The sequence below is a fragment of the Macaca thibetana genome, chromosome 16, assembly GCF_024542745.1.
Source record: "Macaca thibetana thibetana isolate TM-01 chromosome 16, ASM2454274v1, whole genome shotgun sequence".
Taxonomy (NCBI): Eukaryota; Metazoa; Chordata; class Mammalia; order Primates; family Cercopithecidae; genus Macaca; species Macaca thibetana.
Genome location: NC_065593.1, coordinates 2,803,916 through 2,824,761, shown reverse-complemented (window position 1 = coordinate 2,824,761; position 20,846 = coordinate 2,803,916). Strand labels below are relative to the sequence as shown.

The 20,846-nt window shown below is 47.8% G+C and overlaps 1 protein-coding gene and 1 pseudogene across 1 annotated transcript; one reads left to right on the top strand and one right to left on the bottom strand.

Moving 5' to 3' along the window:
- Nucleotides 1-1,798: 1,798 nt before the first annotated feature.
- Nucleotides 1,799-4,523, top strand: LOC126939487 (zinc finger SWIM domain-containing protein 5-like; annotated as a pseudogene).
- Nucleotides 4,524-8,753: 4,230 nt separating this feature from the next.
- EVPLL (envoplakin like) lies at nt 8,754-9,980 on the bottom strand. Its single transcript, XM_050763942.1, has 2 exons — nt 9,586-9,980; nt 8,754-9,444 (listed from the first exon to the last, which is right to left on the bottom strand). The coding sequence occupies exons 1-2, from the start codon at nt 9,848-9,850 to the stop codon at nt 8,888-8,890; spliced, it is 822 nt and encodes a 273-aa protein (XP_050619899.1). The 5' UTR covers nt 9,851-9,980; the 3' UTR covers nt 8,754-8,887.
- Nucleotides 9,981-20,846: the final 10,866 nt, after the last annotated feature.

Sequence of the window (20,846 nt, the reverse complement as noted above, 5' to 3'; positions counted from 1 at the left end):
TGTACAACATGTTGACTATACTTAATAACAATGTGGTAATATTTGAAATTGCTAAGACAGCAGATTTTAAATGTTCTCACCACACACACACACAAAAAGACAAGTATTGGCCAGACTCGGTGGCTCACGCCTGTAATCCCAGCACTTTGGGAGGGTGAGGTGAGTGGATCAAGAGTTCCACTCTTGATGGTCAAGAGTTTGAGACCAGCCTGGCCAAGACGGTGAAACCCCATCTCTACTAAAAATACAAAAATTGCCAGGCATGGAGGCGGGTGCCTGTAATCCCAGCTACTCGGGAGGCTGAGGCAGGAGAATCTCTTGAACCTAGGAGGCGGCAGTTGCAGTGAGCTGAGATCGCACCACTACACTCTAGCCTGGGTGACAGAGGGAGACTCCATCTCAAAAAAATAATAATAATAATAAGATAAGTATCTAAGGTAACTGATATGCTAGGTAGCTTGATTTAGCCATTCTACAATGTATGTCTGGGGCTGTATATAAAGATACACAGATTTAGCTATTCTACAATGTGTGTCTGTGTATGTGTGAATATATATACACAATGTGGTACACCACAAGTTCACACAATTTATCAATTAATTTTTTTAATTTCAAAGATTTTTTTGACTAATATACAACCCAACTACAAGTTTAAGAGTATTCTAATTAGATGTCCTTTGCAACACCTGATTTTGTTAGTCTTTTCTGTATTCTGGTTAGTGGGTAATGTTATTACATTTTTATTTATTTTGGTCTTCTAATTATTAAAAGGCCTGAGACCATTTTCATATATGTTTATTGAAAAAATATATAATCAGGCTGGGCACGGTGGCTCATGCTTTAATCCCAGCACTTTGCGAGGCCAAGCCGGGTGGATCACTTGAGGTCAGGAGTTGGAGACCAGCCTGGCTAACATAATGAAACCCCGTCTCTACTAAAAATACAGAAAAATTAGCCAGGCGTGGTGGCGGGCACCTGTAATCCCAGCTACTCGGGAGGCTGAGGCGGGAGAATTGCTTGAAGCTAGGAGTCGGATGTTGCAGTGAGCCGAGAACGTACCATTGCACTCCACCTGGGTGACAAGAGCGAAGCTCCATCTCAAAAAAAAGAGAAGTAGCCGGGCATTGGTGGCGCGAACCTGTAATCCTAGCTACTTGGTTGAAAGGCTGAGGCGGGGGAATCGCTTGAACCTGGGAGGCGGATGTTGCAGGTGAGCCGAGAATGCGCCATTGCTCCTGGCTGGGTGCAAGAGCGAAACTTCGTCTCAAAAAACCAAGCCAAAACAAAAGAAAACAAAAAAGAAAATGTACATAATCATATTTTCAGGGATCTGTGCAATTATTATTATTATTATTTTTTTTTTTTTTTGGAGACGGAGTCTAGTAGCTCTGTTGCCGGACTGGAATGCAGTGGCGCAATCTGGTCTCACTGCAACCTCCGCCTCCCGGGTTCAAGTGATTCTCCTGCTTCAGTCTCCTGAGTAGCTGGGATTACAGGCACGTGCTGCCATGCCCAGCTAATTTTTGTATTTTTTTTGGAGATGGAGTCTCACTCTGCCGCCAGGCTAGAGTGCAGTGGCGCCATCTCGGCTCACTGCAAGCTCCACCTCCCAGGTTCATGCCAGTTTTTTGCCTTAGCCTCCCAAGTACCTGGGACTACAGGCGCCCGCCACCATGCCCAGCTAAAGTTTTTGTATTTTTAGTACAGAAGGGATTTCACCATGTCGGCCAGGATGGTCTTGATCTCCTGACCTTATGATCCGCTCACCTGGGCCTCCCAAAGTGCTGGGATTACAGGCATGAGCCACCGCGCCTGGCCAAGACTGCTGTTTAATTCCCAAGGCCGGCCACTGTGGTTTGAGCATGTGCCACAGCCTGTGCTCTGATTGATGCCCCACATTCCTGTGGTTATCCAAAAGAGGCCCTGAGACTCACAGTGGCCATTATTAATACTCTGAGGTTGCAGCAGCAGTGGCAGCTGAAAATCTACAAGCGTCGGAAGAAAGAGGAACCACAACCATCACAAACCTGGAGGGTTTGGTGGACCCCCTGGATCCATTGACTGCCTGTTTCTCACTTTGACTGAGGCCTGCCTCCTGAATGATGATGGCTATTTAATACGAATGAAAGCAGACCCACTGTGTACCAACATGTACCTGTGGCTGTAGGCTCCCCAAACAGCAGTGAGTCCTACTTGTCATTGGCCCTGGAACAGCCTCCATGGGCCTGGGTCAACAGAGGGTAATGCCTGAAGGCTCCTACCCATAGTACAAGGTGTGCGGTAATGAGGAGCAGCTCCTCGGCCAACTCCAAGAGCTGGAACTGGGTGAAGATTTAGTGCAAACACTCCAAAAATAGAGCATCTTGTTGCTGGAAGGTGGCCCTTTCAGCGATCTGGGAGAAGTCATCCACTGAGAGAGCGTTTCCATGCATACTTCTGCCAGTATTTGTTCCCTAGCTCTGCTGTCTCATGATCCAGACCCGGCCTATAAATTAGCCTTACGTATCATAAGGTTACCTGTTTTAGAAAACTCAGGTTGTGCAGGCGACACATCCCTCCCTCACCATATGGTGTCTCTGGTGCCCAGCCGTTATCCTCCCTGGTTCCTGCTTGGACACTTGGAATCATAGCAGCGGGAACTGGCCTCCACCATGCTGACTACTGCCAGAGGAGACACTTTGAGGCTCTGAACAATTCCGGAAGCAATGCAGAGGCACATTTGTTCTTCCTCCCTCATCTTCGAACTGGCTGAAAATGCATTCAAGATTGCTACTCCCACTAACAGTAGTACTGACAGCACCCTGCTCAACGTGGCCCTGGAACCTGTACTACAGGTGATGCAGATGACCTTATCAACCCTTAACTGGAGACCCCGAGAGATAGTACAATGCTTGGTGACCCGTGCTACAGAAGTGGGTATCTCCCACCTCCCTTTACCCCCAGGGGAAAGGAGTTTCTATGCCCTACTCTTGGGACGGGACAACGAATCCATGGAGCTCTCATATTCCTATTCTTGATGGCCTAAGAAAGGAGGGGGCTGCTGGTAGGAGAAGATGGCCTCTGTTCAGCCAGCCCAAGTTCTGTCCTCACTGCTTTAACCAACCATATGCTGACGTCAGCAGCACTTTGACCCTCACATCAGAGACACGTCTAAGAGAATGAATTTTCAGCTGCCAATACTCAAGTGCACCCTTGGGAGGTAGTGGGCCTGGTGGTTTTGTCCCCATCCCTGTCCATGCTTGTGGGAAACCCCAGACACCTTGGAGGATCATGACCCTTTCTAAAGCCCAAAGGCCCAGGACAAGATTCTACCCTGAGAGGCCCCAGTTCAGCTAGAACACCTGGCAGATCAGCCACTCTGGCCTCGGGGCAAGCAAACCCCAGCCTCTACTGCTCCATCCTTGTGAGGGGCTAAGAGCACCTGCAGAAACCTTCAACCCTCTGGCCTGGGGACGGAAGGGATAGGAAGAGAGCCCAAGCAGGGTCTGGCCATCTGAGATGCTTCTCTTGCCCTGGTTTGCCTCAGATCATCTCAAGGTTGCTGAGGAGGAAGGAGAACTCATCTCTGCTGGCCAAGTTGAAACCCCACACAGTAATCTGAGCAGACCTGAATCAGGACCCAGATGGCCGCGGCTGAGCTCAGGCACTGGCCTGACAGGTGTGTGGGCCCCAGTGAGCATCTTGCAGAGCTGGGACACACTCTTCACCCCTACTGAGGCTACTAGTATTGTAGCTGCCACAGCCATATCCCACACCACTATCCTGCGCCTCAGTCTTGACTATCCACAGCAGGAGGAACTGGCTAGCTGTGCTTGCACACTGGCCCTGCAGTGTGCTATGAAGCATCCACAGAGCTGTGCCCTGTCATCAGCCCTTACACTCTGAGAAAGACCACATTGCCTTTGAGGCCGCCTGCCAGATTGCCACTGCAGCTGCTGCCGGTGGCATGGCCCATTCCCAGCTGTTCCCCATTGCCTGCTACATGCAGCTCTGTGGCTGCAGCTCCACGCCTTCCAGCTGGCCTCATTGGCCATGAGCCATCTTAACCTGGCTCTTAACCGGGATACCCACGCAGCCATCAAAGATGTGCTCTGAGTTTGTGCCCTCAGCCACTGTCTGGGCAAGAATGAGCTGGCAGTTCTCATCCCCCTGGTGGTGAAGAGTGTGCACATTGCCATGGTGCTTTCAGACATCCTGTGTGTGAGGTTGCACGGTGACTGCACTTGGCCTGGTCGGCATCTCAGGCCGCCACAGCTCTGGAAAGCTCATCTCCACTGACAGCGCTCCATTGAGCCAGTTGCTGATGCCATCATCAGTGCTTACATCAACACCCCACACTACACCTAACACACATCAGCCATTGCCGGTATGGACAGTTCATTGGGTTTCTAAGCAAGGCTCAGGAGACTTTCCTGCTGCCCCAGGATGTCTACCTGCAATTTGCCCAGTTCATCGACAATCTCAAACAGATCTACAAAGGTAAGAAAAAGCTGATGCTGCTGCTTCGAGAGCCCTTTGGCTGAGAAAGCAGATAGCTCACTGGCCCCGCAGCCTGGGTCCCCAGGAAGTATCAGGTCAGGTCAAAAACACTGAAACATTTGTCCACCCTGACAGGACTCTGAGGCCCTGTGGCTGAGGCCAAAGGACCACAGGGCTAAGGATGGGGAGAGTCCAACTCCAGTCGATATGCGTGTCTTGGCAAGCTTCTCACTACAGCCCACTGTTCATGGAGAAGCTGGGCCCTGCAGATCGACCAGAAACCCCATGATATGTCACCTTCTGTCCCTACGTCCTGCGTGTCCTGGGCATTGGCGCTGTCTCCCTTGGCAAACACAGGGCACTGTTCCGTCTCAGAGATTGCTGAACCAGAGAAACAGATGCATTTATGGTACTGTAAATACTATAGTATATGTGTTGCCAACTACTGTAAAGTCATAAATATTTATAATTCTGGTTCTGATTTGATGGGCCCTTGAGGTAGCTGTGGGTGGAGGATATGCTTATTGTCTGAGGAGACTCACAGCCATTTCTCAGGTTTCCCTTGCAGAGTGTATGCCCTTCCCAGTGGGACAGTGGGGATGCCAAGGAGAAAAACGGCCAGTTAGAAAAAATCCCAAGACTAGTTTATGCAGAATCTCTCACCTGCAGACAGGGCATTAATAGCCCAGTGGTGGGTGAGTGGCAGAGGCCAGGACTGGACTTAGACGTTTGCCTCACAAAGCCGTGAGGACTCTGAAGCTCCTGCCCCGCCTCACACAGCCTCGCCAGGAGTCTGCTGAGCACCTTTGAAACAAGTGCAGGGAAAAGATGAAGGTCTGGGAAGCCTCTGAGCTCACAATATTCATCTACATTGATCACCTTTGTGCTAGAGAGTGTGTGTATCTGTATGACTGAGTACATGTGTCTATGTGCATAGATATAACTGCGCATGCCTGTCTGTATGTGCACATTACATCTTCATGCTCATCTATGTCAGTTCTATGGCTGCGTACCTGTGTGGATATGTGCACACTGAACTGTGGGTCTGTGTGTGAGGATGTAACATTTGCATACATGTGAGGATGCATATCAGTGTGTAAGTGCTCTCATGTTTTGCATGTTTAGTGTGTGTGTATCTGGGCACACACGAGCGCATGTGTAGAAATATGTGTCTGTGTGTATGCTTGCTCTCCATGCATCTGTATTTTTATATGTGTAACTGAGTGTATTTCTACATGTAGGCATGACTGCGTGTTCATCTTTGAGGATCTGCATGAATGTGTCCTTTTTGCGAGATTTCTCTTGAAGGGGTGGCCTGCCCCTCCACACCTGTGGGTGTTTCTCGTTAGGTGGAACAAGAGACTTGAGAAAAGAAATAAGACACAGAGACAAAGTATAGAGAAAGAAAAGCGGGGGCCCAGGGGACCGGCGCTCAGCTTACAGAGGACCCACGCCGGCACCGGTCTCTGAGTTCCCTTAGTATTTATTGATAACTATCTTTACCATCTTAAAGATAAGGGAGTGGCAGGACAATAGGATCATTGTAGGGAGGAAATCGGCAGTAAGACATATGAACAAAAACCTCTGTGACATGAATAAGTTTAAAGGAAAATGCTGTCCCTTGAGATGCATATGCAAACATCTCCATAAACCTTTTAGCATTATTTCAGCCTATCACATGAGGAGAAACCTTGGACGATACCTAGCTTTCCTAGGCAGAGGTCCCTGTGACCTTTGGCCGTGTATGTGTCCCTGGGTAGTTGAAATTAAGAGAATGGTGATGACTTTTAACCAGCAAGCTGCCTTCAGGCACTTGTTTAACAAAGACACATCCTGCACAGCCCAAAATCCATTAAACCTTGAGTCACCGCAGCACATGTCTCTTGCAAGGACAAGGTTGGGGTAGGGTCACAGATTAACAGCATCTCAAATACAGGACAAAATGGAGTCTCTTATGTCTACTTCTTTCTATATAGACACAGTAACAGGCTGATCTCTCTTTCTTTTCCCCACATTCTCTTCCCATTTGTCTTAAATCTCTCTCACCAGCTAAATGTTTATTCCCCATCTCTGTGCCTCCTGTATTCATTCTCTCTCACCAAACAAGCTTCTAAGGACCAGTCTCCCTCTGCCACCAGATTGGCTGCTTTCACTGCACAGTTCTCTTCTCGCCCCGTACTTGCTTTCTTCCCCTGCCTTTCTTTTCTTTTTTTTTTTTTTTCTTTCTTTCTTTTTTTTTTTTTTTTTTTTTTTTTTGAGATAGTCTCACTCTGTCACCCAGGCTGGAGTGCAGTGGTGCAATCTCAGCTCAGTGCCAGCTCTGCCACCCAGATTTACGCCATTCTCCTGCCTCAGCCTCCAGAGTAGCTGGGACTACAGGTGCCCACCACCATGCCCAGATAATTTTTTGTATTTTTAGTAGAGATGGGGTTTCACCGTGTTAGCCAGGATGGTCTCCATCTCCTGACCTCGTGATCCACCCACCTCAGCCTCCCACAGTGCTGGGATTACAGGCCTGAGCCACCGCTCCCGTCCCTTCCCCTGCCTTTATACCTCAAATTTCCTCTGCCTGCTTTTGTCACAGTCTCATTGCTTGCTGACTTGGAGGCTAGGGCTGGTCTGCACTGAGCCTCTCCCTTCCTAATTTCTAGCCCTAGTCAGCAGCCCTGTCTTAGCTCTGGCTGACCTCCTCAGGGAATCATCATGTTCCTGCCACCTTCCTGACCCCTCCGCTCACCCTGGAATTGTTGTAGGAGATAGCAAGGGCATTCAGAAGAGTCAGTTGGTTACCAGTGCCTTGGTGTTTACTCTTTTATGTCCTAGTTCCTGAGTTGGGGGTGGGGTTTGATAGGGAAGGGTTAGTATAGCTAGAATGTGAACTAAGAACTTCTCCATCTGCTTTACTTTTTCTTTCGTTGACAAACTGTCACCCTTTTCTACTGTAAGCTGACCAAGTTGTATTTGCCGTTTGTGACTACGCAAGTCCTACTGCCCAGCCAAGGGCCCTTACAACGTCTCAGCCCAATGGGCTGGCTAAAAAGAGAGACAGAGAGAGAGAGGGAGGGGTCACTCTCATTTTTGTATCACAATTGCCCTTCTTTTTAGCAAGTGGGTGAACTCACAGTGCTTTTCTATGAATAAACCATGGATCACATGAAAGATCATTTTTCTTAAAGAAAAAAGATTCCCCAAACCCAGAGGGGACCAGCAAATACTTAATAGAAGATTATAGATTTCCTGTGAGTGCATATGACTCGGGGAGACCTGATTCTGTAAAGCAAATGTTATGGTCCTCCTCCAATTCATGTGCTGAAGTCTAATTCTATGTGATGGAATTTGGAGGTGGGACCTTGGGAGGTGATTAAGTGCATGAAGGCAGGGACCTCATGAATGGAATTGGCGCCCTTATCAAAAGGACTGCAGAGAGCTCCCTCATCCCTTCTGTCATGTAAGGACACTGTAAAAGATGGCTGTCTATGAACCAGGAAGCCAGCCCTCTGCGGACAATGAATCTGATGACCATTTGACCTTGGATTTTACCATCTCCAGAACTGTGAGAAATCAATTTCCTATGCCACCTAGTCTATGGCATTCTGTTTTGATACCCAGATTAGCTAAAGTACCATGTCAACTTGCATACATACTTCTTGGAAACTGTGATGTCAAATCCTTCATGGCAAAAGGTGATTGATCTGCCGGAGACATGAGCCTACATCACCCCTCTTTCCACAAGAAACCAGAGAGTAAAAACAGGCAAGAGTAGGTCAAGGTCTTTTTTTTTTGAGACTGTCTCTTGCTCTGTCGCCCAGGCCGGAGTGCAGTGGCACAATCTCGGCTCACTGCACGCTCCGCCTCCCGGATTCATGCCATTCTCCTGCCTCAGCCTCCCGAGTAGCTGGGACTACAGGTGCCTGCCACCATGCCAGCTAATTTTTTTTTTTTTTGTATTTTTAGTAGAGATGGGGTTTCACAATGTTAGCCAGGATGGTCTCGATCTCGTGACCTTGTGATCCACCCACCTCCGCCTCCCAAAGTGCTGGGATTACAGGCGTGAGTGATTGTGTCCGGCCGGTCAAGGCCTTCTAAAAGCCAGACCTGAAAGGTTTCCAGTAACTGTTGACTCGATGGTAATTCAATCACACAAACAATCACAACAAAAGACACAACTATCAGAGATTTTCAGGATCGCCTCAAAAGCACCATCTAACATGAGGGAGTTCAAAAAGGCACGAAGTTTCATGAATCAAACTTTATTGAAATGTAGTTCCATCAACTTATAATTCTAATAGTATTAATAAATGCTAGGGCAGGTGGTGGCACGGAGATCCTGGGGCACAAAGACTGTCTTTAAAACTTTGCTTGCTCTACCCTTTGGAGCCTCCTGGTCCCCTCACCCCCTGCCGGCCTTTTAAGAGCCCATCCTGGGCAGCACTTCAGGGGCAAACAGCCTGGATGCCCAGTTGCAGGCAGACATCCGTGCCCGGAGGAGGAGGCCGCCTCTGAGTGCAGGAGGAACTGCTGGAATTCTTCCTCCCAGCCTCCTCTTCATGCTCTCCAGCACCTCCTGCACCCAGATAGACCCCACCAGCAGCAGGAGAATAAACAGGCCCTGCAGCAGCAGGACTGCGGCTCTAATGAATGACACAAGCCTCTCTCCAAACCCAGGCTCTCTACCTCCATGGTTGCCACCGTGCCCAGGACTAGGGGCAGCATGGGAGCTCCTGGCTGGGGCCGTGCTGGTCACCCCCTCCCTGCCGCCTCTCTCTCTTGCCACATGTTCAACTTCAGGGCTAAGGTCAGTGACTACAGTAGGTGCCGTGATTTCAGGCAGCTCCTCCTTGGGTTGGTCCTTGGCTGGAGCTCCCTCCACCTCCAGCGCTGTCTCTGGAGGGGGCTCTTCCCATGCTGGCTCTGGCTCAACAGCTGGTGCTGGAAATGCTTCTATTTCTGCATATGGAGTAAGAGCTGAAAAAGGAGAAAGGGTCACCAGCGTCAGTCACTTTCCACTGCAATTTCCAAACACAGAAACAACCTCCCTGAATTTAAAGGAGTTCCAGCCCCTAAACACCGACCCCGCAAAATCTTCCAGACTGCAGGCCACCTCACCATATGCCTCTGCCTCCATGGGCTCCCGAGTCTCCTCCTGGAGGAGGGCAGTGTGCAGATGCAGCCCCGATGGGATCTCTGGTGTGGCCTGGCCCACTAGGGCCTGCCCTGCGCTGCCCTGTGGTACCCGGGTGCGCCTTCTTACAAAGGGCCACAGGCGTCTGGGGTGAGGGATGAGCCTTCTTCGGCATCGCCGGAAAAGGCTCTCACTCCCTCCATTCCTGAAGCAGCAGCCTCTCGAAGTGGGGAAGCAACACGAGAACATCTTGCTCTCTCGAGCGTCTCCCACCAAATGAGCTGGTTACTGGGCTGACTCTAGGATCTGGGCGCCTGGTTACCAGAGTTCTAAGTTCTGTTCAGGTCTGTCATTAAGGAAGTGAGGTCGCTTCTTTAAGGTTCTGTCCCTCAGCCCCTTCCTTCCATAAGACCTACTCAGGACTCCACTAGGCTGCTGACTGCTCACCCTCCCCCCAGGACATCTCCTTACCTAGACACCATTATGTCCACCCAGGGCCTGCTTGGACACCTGTGCCTGATGTTCACCGGGGGCTGGATGTCCTCCTCAGGCCTGATGTCCACCTAGGGCCTGATGTCTGCCTTGGGCCTATGTCCCTCTTGGGGCCTTGTGTTCTCCTGGTGACTGTATCCAGCTGGGGCCTGATGGCCTGCTGGGTCTTGTTGTTCACCTAAGGCCTTGTGTCCACCTGGAGTCTGGTGATCACCTGGGGACTGGCCGTGTACCTTGGGTCTATTGCCCACCTGGAGCCTACGTATCTACCTAAGGCGTGGTGTCTGCCCACGGCCAAATGTCCACAGTGTGGTGTTCAACATGGGCCTGCTGTCCAACTAGGACCTCATTGTTCATCTGGGGCCTGGTTGTCAACGTGGGGCCTGGTGTATACCTTGAGTCCAGGGTCCACCTGGGGCCTGATGTCTGCCTGGAGGACTGACGTCCTCCTGGGTGAGGTGGGAGCGTCTCTGGAGCTCAAGAGGTCAAGGCTACAGTGAGCTGTGATGCGCCACTGCCCTCCAGTCTGGGTGACAGTGAGACCTGTCTCAAACAAACAAAAAGCCACACAAATTATATAGCTATACAAAAATATTTTCTTTCTTTTATTTTTTTGAGATGGAGTCTCACTCTGTCCCCCAGGCTGGAGTGCATTGGCGCGATCTCAGCGCACTGCAAGCTCTACCTCCCAGGTTCACGCCATTCTCCTGCTATGCCACAAAGCCTGGCTAATTTTTTTTGTATTTTTAGTAGAGATGGGGGTTTCACCAGGTTAGCCAGGATGGTCTCGATCTCCTGACCTCGTGATCTGCCCACCTTGGACTCCCAAAGTGTTGGGATTGCAGGCGTGAGTCACTGTGCCCGGTCCCAGCTAATTTCTTGTATTTTTAGTACAGATAGGGTTTCACTGTGTTAGCCAGGATGGTCTCGATCTCCTGACCTTGTGATCCATCCGCCTCGGCCTCCCAAAGTGCTGGGATTACAGGTGTGAGCCACCACACCCGACCTAAAAATTAACTGAAGATTTAAATGGAAGACCTCAAAATATAAAAATTCTAGAATAAAACCTAGAAAATACCATTCTTGACATTGGCCTTGCCAAAGAATTTTTGGCTAAGTCCCCAAAAGCAACTGCAATAAAACCAAAAATTGACAAGTGGGATCTAATTAAACTAAAGAGCTTCTGTACAGCAAAAGAAACTATCAGTGGAGTCAACAGACAACTTTCAGAATGAGAGAAAATATTTGCAAACTGTGTATCTAATATCCAGAATTGATAAAGAAAACTTAAATCAACAAGCAAAAAAAAAAAAAAAAAAAAAAAAAAAAAACCACAAAAAACCCATTAACAAATGAGTAAAGAGCATGAACAGGCACTTCTCAAAAGAGGATATACAAGTGGCCAACAAACACAGAAACAATTCTGATCATCACTAACCACTAGAGAAATGCAAATCTAAACTTCATTGAGATACCATACCATCTCATACCAGTCAGAATGGCTACTATTAAAAAGTCAAAAAATGCCGGGCTCGGTGGCTCACGCCTGTAATCCCAGCACTTTGGGAGGCCGAGGCGGGCGGATCACAAGGTCAGGAGATCGAGATCACGGTGAAACCCCATCTCTACTAAAAATACAAAAAATTAGCCGGGCGCGGTGGCGGCTGCCTGTAGTCCAGCTACTCAGGAGGCTGAGGCAGGAGAATGGCGTAAACCCGGGAGGTGGAGCTTGCAGTGAGCTGAGATCTGGCCACTGCACTCTAGCCTGGGGGACAGAGCGAGACTCCGTCTCAAAAAAAAAAAAAAAAAAAAAAAAAGTCAAAAAATAACAGCTGCTGGCGAGGCTGTGGAGCAAAGGGAACACTTATACACTATTGGGAGTGTAAATTAGTTCAGCCACTGTGGGAAGCAGTTTAGAGATTTCTCAAAGAACCTCAAACAGAGTTACCATTCAACCTAGCAATCTTATTACTCGGTACGTACTCAAAGGAAAATTCTACCAAAAAGAGACATGCATTTGTATATTCATCACATTATTCACAATAGCAAAAATATGGAATTAACCTAGAGGCCCATCGATGGTGGAATGGATAAAGATAATAAGGTAGATACACACTATGGAATACTACACAGCCATAAAAAAGAAGGAAACCATATCCTCTGCAACAGGATGGACACTGCTGGAGGCCATTATTACTATTATTTTTTTTTTGAGACGGAGTCTTGCTCTGTCGCCCAGGCTGGAGTGCAGTGGCCGGATCTCAGCTCACTTCAAGCTCCGCCTCCCGGGTTTACGCCATTCTCCTGCCTCAGCCTTCCGAGTAGCTGGGACTACAGGCGCCCGCCACCTCGCCCGGCTAGTTTTTTTTTTTTTTTTTTTTTTTTTTTTTTTTTTGGAGACGGGGTTTTACCGTGTTAGCCAGGATGGTCTCGATCTCCTGACCTCGTGATCCGCCCGTCTCGGCCTCCCAAAGTGCTGGGATTACAGGCTTGAGCCACCGCGCCCGGCCATTTTTGTGTATTTTTAAGTAGAGACGGGGTTTCACCAAGTTAGCCAGGATAGTCTCCATCTCCTGACCTCATGATCTACCCGCCTCGGCCTCCCAAAGTGCTGGGATTACAGATGTGAGCCACCGTGCCTGGTGGAGGACATCATTCTAAATGACCAATGCAGGAACAGAAAACCTTACCATGCTTTCTCATTTATAAATGGGAGCTTAATAGTGAGTACATAGAGACACAAAGATAGGAACAATAAACACCGGGAACTCCAAAAGGGGTGAGGAAGGGCGGTGGGACAGGGCCTGAAAAGCTAACCATTAGGTACTATGCTCACTACCTGGGTGATGGGATCAACTGTACCCCAAACCTCAGCATCACACAATATGCCACTGTAACAAACCTATACGTGTACCCCTTCAATCTAAAAGTTGTGTGTAGGGAGACGGGGGAGGAGAGAGGCAGAGAGAGAGAGGAAAAGACATAACCTACCATGGTGTACTTCGGTGAGGTAAAAGGAAAGTTATTTTAAGTAAAATGCACATGGCTACTGGTTTTTCTTTTTTTTTTTTTTTTTTTTTTTTTTTTTGAGACGGAGTCTCGCTCTGTCGCCCAGGCTGGAGTGCAGGGGCCGGATCTCAGCTCACTGCAAGCTCCGCCTCCCGGGTTTACGCCATTCTCCTGCCTCAGCCTCCCGAGTAGTTGGGACTACAGGCGCCCGCCACCGCGCCCGGCTAGTTTTTTGTATTTTTAGTAGAGACGGGGTTTCACCGTGTTAGCCAGGATGGTCTCAATCTCCTGACCTCGTGATCCACCCGCCTCGGCCTCCCAAAGTGCTGGGATTACAGGCTTGAGCCACCGCACCCGGCCAGGCTACTGGTTTTTCAAAAAGACTATGAACCATCTGACTTTCACCAGTTTTTTTTTTTTTTTTTTTTTTTTCTTATTTTTTTGGCTTCCTAATTCTGAGAGAACAAGCCTACGACAATCAGGTCTAGACACACAATATTTTGTGAAGAGTGTAAAGCAGACACATATTTACATTTGTAATTTTATAGGTGTAATGATGAATGAATATAACTCTTCAGGCAAAATGAGTTTTGGGTTTCCTCAAATGTAAAATGCTTTGCAAACTAATGCAGGATGTTCATAAAAACAAACCAAAAAATCACTCCAACAGGAAATACTATCCTTGTGATCATTACTGGAAACTTCTTGTCTCTTCCCTGCAACCTCATTATGACCAGATTACGTCATAGAAGGCCACTCCTTCTGAAAATGTGAATTGTCTTTTCATATCCACTGTAACAGCTGCCGCGGTTCATTTCTGTCAGGTGGGGGGCAGCGCAGGTGGCATCAGGGGTGTCATTCTTGAATGACGGCTCTTTTTAACTGCTATCTTCAATTTCCCATTACCATTCCTATCTCCTTTACGCTAAACCTCCTGCAAGCAGCCGCCTCCCTCTGGCTTCTCATTCTTTCCCGTGTCCTCAGCAGCGTGGTTGATGGGGTGGGGGAGGCTGTAACCGAGGTTTTCCTTCATGGCACAGTCCAGTCTCGGAACGGGGTGGGGGCAGAGTGGACAGGGTAGCAGGAAGAACAAACAGGGCTCTCAGGCCAGTTTACGCTTTGGGAGCCTCTATTATTGGTCAGTAGTGTGACAGGTTTTTCTTTAGTTTTTTGGAGACAGGGTCTCCCTCCATCACCCAGACTGGAGTGCAGTGGTGCTATCATGGCTCACTGCAGCCTCAAACTCCTGGGCTCAAGCAATCCTCCCACCTCAGCCTCCCAGAGTGCTGGGATTCTTTTTCTTTTATAGCATAAACTGAAAAGAAGGTTAAGGCAAAGATACAAGATGTATATACTCTGGGTAGATTCTGGTTTTAAGACATCTGACTGCTGATATGACAGAAACTCCCAGCCCTGCTAATTTACTATCTGGGCTAGGTCTTGGCTGAGGCTAGGTTTTTGTTTTATTCTTTTTGTTTGTTTGTTTGTTTTAAGACAGAGTCTCGCGTAGCCGCCCAAGCTGGAGTGCAGAGGTGTGATCTCCGCTCACTGCAACCTTCGCCCCCGGGGTTCAAGTGATTTTCCTGCCTCAGTTTCCCGAGTAGTTGGGATTACAGGCACGCACTACCACGCCCAGCTAATTTTTGTATTTTTAGTAGAGACAGGGGTTTCATCATGTTGGCCAGGATGGTCTCAATCTCTTGACCTCCAAAAGTATAAACTTTGAGAGGCTCTCACAGTTTATACTTTGGGAGGCTCCCTAAGTATAAACTTACCTCAGATCCCTGTTGGCTCCACTTTTTCTTTTCCTCCCTTCCTCCCTTCCTTCCTTCCTTTTTCCTTCCTCCCTTCCTTCCTTTTTCCTTCCTTCCTTCCTTTTATTTCCCCACCCATCTCTCTTTCCAATTTTTTTTTTTTTTTTGAGACAGGGTCTTGCTCTGTCGCCCAGGCTGGAGTGCAGTGACATGATTGCAGCTCACTGTAGCCTCGACCTCCCAGGCTCAGATGATCCTCCCACCTCAGCCTCCAGAGTAGCTAGGGATACAGGTGTGAGCTATTGTGCCCAGCCATTTTCTAGCTTTTCATTAAGGTAACTGACAAAACTGCTTGATTATAAAATTGTGCTTATTATAAAATTTGTGCTGCTTTAAGCCACCAAATTTGTAGAAATTTGTTACAACAGCAGTAAGAAACTAACACAATAGACAAAAGGTTTCAATAAACACTTGAGCAAACAAGATGTGCAGGCAGAAAACAGGACATGAAGAGATGCTCAATCTTATTAGTCATTAGGAAAATGCAAATTGAAACCAAAATGAGACACTACGACACTACATTGACTAGAATGAATAAAATTAAAATGACTGATCACACCAACAGTTGGCAAAAATAAGGAGGAATTGGAACTCTCATACAACTGGTGTGAAGGCACATGGTACAATCCCTTTTAAAGATGGTTTGACAGTTCCTTAAAAAGCTACACTGGGAAACCCCGTCTCTACTAAAAATACAAAAAAATAGCTGGGTGTGGTGGCGGGCGTCTGTAATCCTAGTTACTCAGGAGGCTGAGGCAGGAGAATTGCTTGAACCCAGGAGGCAGAGGTCGCAGTGAGCTGAGATCGCACCACTGCACTCTGGCTGGCTGACAGAGCAGAACTCTGTCTCAAAAAACAAAACGAAAAAGCACGCATATGATCCAACCATTCCACTCCTAGTATTTACCCAAGAGTAAAGAAAGTTTATATCCTGCCGGGTGCGGTGGCTCATGCCTGTAATCCCAGTACTTTGGGAGGCCGAGGCAGGCAGATCACGAGGTCAGGAGATCGAGACCATCCTTACTAACACGGTGAAACCTCATCTCTACTAAAAATACAAAAAAAATTAGCCGGGCATGGTGGCGGGCACCTGTAGTCCCAGCTACTCGGGAGGCTGAGACAGAAGAATGGTGTGAACCCAGGAGGCGGAGCTGGCAGTGAGCCGAGATCGGGCCACTGCAATCCAGCCTGGGTGACAGAGCAAGACTTCATCTCAAAAAAAAAAAAAAAAAAAAAGTTTATATCCAAAGACATGCATATAAATTTCCATAACAGCTTTATTGGTAATAGCCAAAACCCAGAAACAACATAAATCCAACAGGTAAAGTTGGATAAACAAATTAGGATATAGCCAAAACAATTGAATATAATAATGATTATTACTATAGCTATGTATTTTTATTTCTATACCTTTTGGGGTACAAGTGGTTTTTGGTTACGTGGATGAGTTGAATAGTGGTGGAGTCTGAGATTTTAGTGCAACTGTCACCCAAGGATTGTGCATTGCACCCAATATGTAGTTTTTCATGTTTCACCCTCCTCCCACCCTCCCCCATCTGAGTCTCCAAGGTCCATTATAACACTCTGTATGCCTTTGCACACCCCTAGCCTACCTTCCACTTATAAAGGAGAATATATGATATTTAGTTTTCCACTCCTGAGCTACTTCACTTAGACAATGCCCTCCAGTTCCAGCCAAGTTGCTGCAAAAAAACATTATTTCATCCTGGGCGTGGTGGCTCACACCTGTAATCCCAGCACTTTGGCAGGCTGAGATGGGTGCATCACCTGAGGTCAGGAGTTTGAGACCAGCCTGACCAATACAGTGAAACCCTGTCTCTTCTAAAAATACAAAAATTAGCTGGGTGTGGTGGCGTGCGCCTTAGTCCCAGCTACTCGGGAGGCCGAGATAGAAGAATTGCTTCGGCCGGGCGCAGTGGCTCAAGCCTGTAATCCCAGCACTTTGGGAGGCCGAGACGGGCGGATCACGAGGTCAGGAGATCGAGACCATCCTGGCTAACACGGTGAAACCCCATCTCTACTAAAAAATACAAAAAACTAGCCGGGCGCAGTGGCGGGCGCCTGTAGTCCCAACTACTCGGGAGGCTGAGGCAGGAGAATGGCGTGAACCCGGGAGGCGGAGCTTGCAGTGAGCTGAGATCCGGCCCCTGCACTCCAGCCTGGGCGACAGAGCGAGACTCCGTCTCAAAAAAAAAAAAAAAAAAAAAAAAAAAAAAGAATTGCTTCAACCCAGGCAGAGGTTGCAGTGACCCGAGATCGCATCCCTGCACTCCAGCCTGGGCTACAGAGCAAGACTCCGTCTCAAAACAAAAACAAACAGAAGACAAAAAAACTCCCTATTATTTCATTCTTTTTAATGGCTGAGTAGTATTCCATGGTGTGTATATACCATGTTTTCTTTATTGAAGATGACAATGAACATTGATTTATTGAAAATCAATTGATGGGCACTTAGATTGGTTCCTTATCTTTGCAATTGTGAATTGTGCTGTGATAAACATATGCATGCAGGGTTCTTTCTGATAATAACAACTTACTTTCCATTGGGCAGATAACCAGTAGTGGGACTGCTAGATTGAATGGTAGATCTACCCTTAGTTCTTTGAGAAATCTCCATACTGTTTTCCATAGAGGAATATTATTTAGCAATGAAAGCAATGAACTACTGATACATGCTACAACATAGCTGAATCTCAAAATATGCTGAATGAAAGCAGACAAAAGGGCAGGTGTGGGGGCTTATGCCTATAATCCAGGACTTTAGGAGGCCGAGGCGGACAGATCGCTTGAGGTTAGGAGCTCAAGATCAGCCTGACCAACATGGTGAAACCCCATCTCTACTAAAAATACAAAAAATTAGCCGGGTGTGGTGGTGCACGCCTGTAATCCCAGCTACTCAGGAGACTGAGGCAGGAGAATCGCTTGAATGCAGGAGGCAGAGGTTGTAGTGAGCCAAGATTGCACCACTGCACTCCAGCCTGGGCAACCGAGCAAGACTGAATCTCAAGAAAAAAAAAAAAAAAAAAAAAAAAAGAAGAGGCCGAGCATGATGCCTTAGGCCTGTAATCCCAGGACTTTGGGAGGCCGAGGTGGGTGGATCACGTGTGATCAGGAGTTCGAGACCAGCCTGGCCAACATGGGGAAACCGAGGTGGGTGGATCACGTGTGATCAGGAGTTCGAGACCAGCCTGGCCAACATGGGGAAACCGTCTTCACTAAACATACAAAAATTAGCTGGGTGTGGTGTGCAGGCCTATAGTCCCAGTTACTTGGGGGGCTGAGGCAGGAGAATCGCTTGAACCCGGGAGGCGGAGGTTGCAGTGGGCTGAGATCATGCCACTATACTCCAGACTGGGTGACAGAGTGAGACTCTGTCTCAGAAAAAAAAAAAAAAAAAACCACAGACAAATAAGAGGACATACGGTATGATTCCCTTGGTATAAAATTACAGAAAATATAACTAATATACAGTGACAGAGTGCAAATAGTAGCCGCCTGGGAATGGGGTGTAGGGGAAAGAGCAGAGGGAGGAATTACAAAGGAGCATGAGGAAACTTGGGGATGATGTATATGCTCATTATCTTACTGGTGCTGATTGTTTCGTGGGTGATACAAATGTCAGAACTTATCAAACTGTACATTGTAAATATGCAGTTTATTATATATCAACTATACCCCAGTAAAGTTTTTTTTTTTTTTTTTTTTTTTTTTTTTTTTTTTTTTTGAGGCCGAGTCTCGCTCTGTCACCCAGGCTGGAGTGCAGTGGCCGGATCTCAGCTCACTGCAAGCTCCGCCTCCCGGGTTCCCGCCATTCTCCTGCCTCAGCCTCCCGAGTAGCTGGGACTACAGGTGCCAAGTTTTTTTTAATTTAAAAAATAAGATCGAGACCATCCTGGCTAACACGGTGAAACCCCGTCTCTACTAAAAAATACAAAAAACTAGCCGGGCGAGGTGGCGGGCGCCTGTGGTCCCAGCTACTCCGGAGGCTGAGGCAGGAGAATGGCGTAAACCCGGGAGGCGGAGCTTGCAGTGAGCTGAGATCCGGCCATTGAACTCCAGCCTGGGCGACAGAGCCAGACTCAGTCTCAAAAAAAAAAAATAAATAAAAATAAATAAATAAATAAATAAATAAATGGGCAAAAGGTGTGACAGACATTCACCAAAGAAATCCAGATGGCAAGGCCCGGCATGTTGGTTCATGCCTGTAATCCCAGCACTTTGGGAGGCCGAGGCGGGCAGATCACGAGGTCAGGAGTTCAAGACCAGTCTGGCCAAGATGGTGAAACCCCTTCTCTATTAAAAATACAAAAATTAGCCAAGTGTGGTGGTGGGCGCCTGTAATCCCAGCTACTCAGGAGGCTGAGGCTCGAGGATTGCTTGAACCTGGGAGGCAGAGGTTACAGAGCTGAGATCATGCCATTGCACTCCAGCCTAGGTGACAGAGGGAGACTCCATCTCAAAGAAAAAAAAAGGTAAGAGTACATTTTATGTCTATTTTATAACTTCCTCCCTAAAAAAATGTTAAGAGTCAAGATCTCACTCTGTCTCCCAGGCTGGGGTGCAGTGGGGCGATCAAAGCTCACTGGCTCAAGCGATCAGCCTGTTCACCCTGCTGCGTAGCTGGGACTACAGATGGTGCCACCACGCCCCGTTCATTTTTTATTTTTTATTTTTTTCCCCCTTGGTAGAGATGGGATTCTGCTATACTGCCTAGGCTGGTCTGGAACTCACAGAGTGAGACTCCGTTTCAAAAAAAAAAAGGAAAACGCTAATTTAAGATTTTATTTTACAGCTAGGCGTAGTGGCTCATGCCTGTAATCCCAGCACTTTGGGAGGCCTGGCCAATACGGCGAAACTCTGTCTCTACTAAAAATATAAAAATCAGCCGGGTGTGGTGGCGGGCTCCCCTAATCCCAGCTACTCGGGAGCCTTAAGCAGGAGAATAATTTGAACCCAGGATGGTGGAGGTTGAAGTGAGCCAAGATCGAGCTACTGCACTCCAGCCTGGGAGCAAGACTCCCGTCTCAAAAAAAAAAAAATTGTTTTACTAAAGAAACATAAAAGAAATAAGCATAGCACCCAAGATTAATTAGGAGAATACTAAATTGCTTTCCTTTGTAACAGGCATGTGCGACCACGCCCAGGGAATTTTATATTTTTATTAGAGACAGGGTTTTTCCATGTTGGCCAGGCTGTTCTCGAACACCTCGGCCTCCTAAAGTGCTGGGATTACAGGCGTGAGCCACTGCGCCCTGCCGAGAGTCTATTCCAGCTGCTAGAAGGCACCTGAGGCTGGGCGTGGTGGGTCACGCCTGTAATCCTAGCACTTTAGAAGGCCAATCCCTTGAGCTCATGAACTTGAGATCAGCCTGGGCAATATGGGAAGACCCTGTCTCTAAAAAAATAAGACCGGGCACAGCGGTTCACGCCTGCAATCCTAGCACTTTTGGAGGCCGAGGCGGGCGGACCGGACCCCCTGAGGTCAGAAGTTCGAGACCAACCTGGCTAACACGGTGACACCCTGTTTCTACTAAAAAAAAAAAAAAAAAAAAAAAAAAAAAAAGTCTGGCGTGGCGTGCGCCTTGGGAGGACTTAGGCAGGAGAATCGCTTCAGCCCGGGAGACGGACATTGTTACGTCAGACAGAACAGACCCAGAGACCCCATCTGGGGGTAGGGTGGCGGGCGTGAAACGACGTTAAAAAAGGAAGCGGGAAAGCGAAAAAAGGCAGACAATAGCACCACAAAATCCTCTCCGCTAAAACTAAAACACCACCCACACCAAACCACGATCTATCGCAGATGATATGGAAAGAAAAACTTTCTCTACGATATCACAAAGAGTTATATAAACACAAACGCCAAATAAACACCCCTCGACAGTCTATCATTACACCACCGAAAAAGAAAA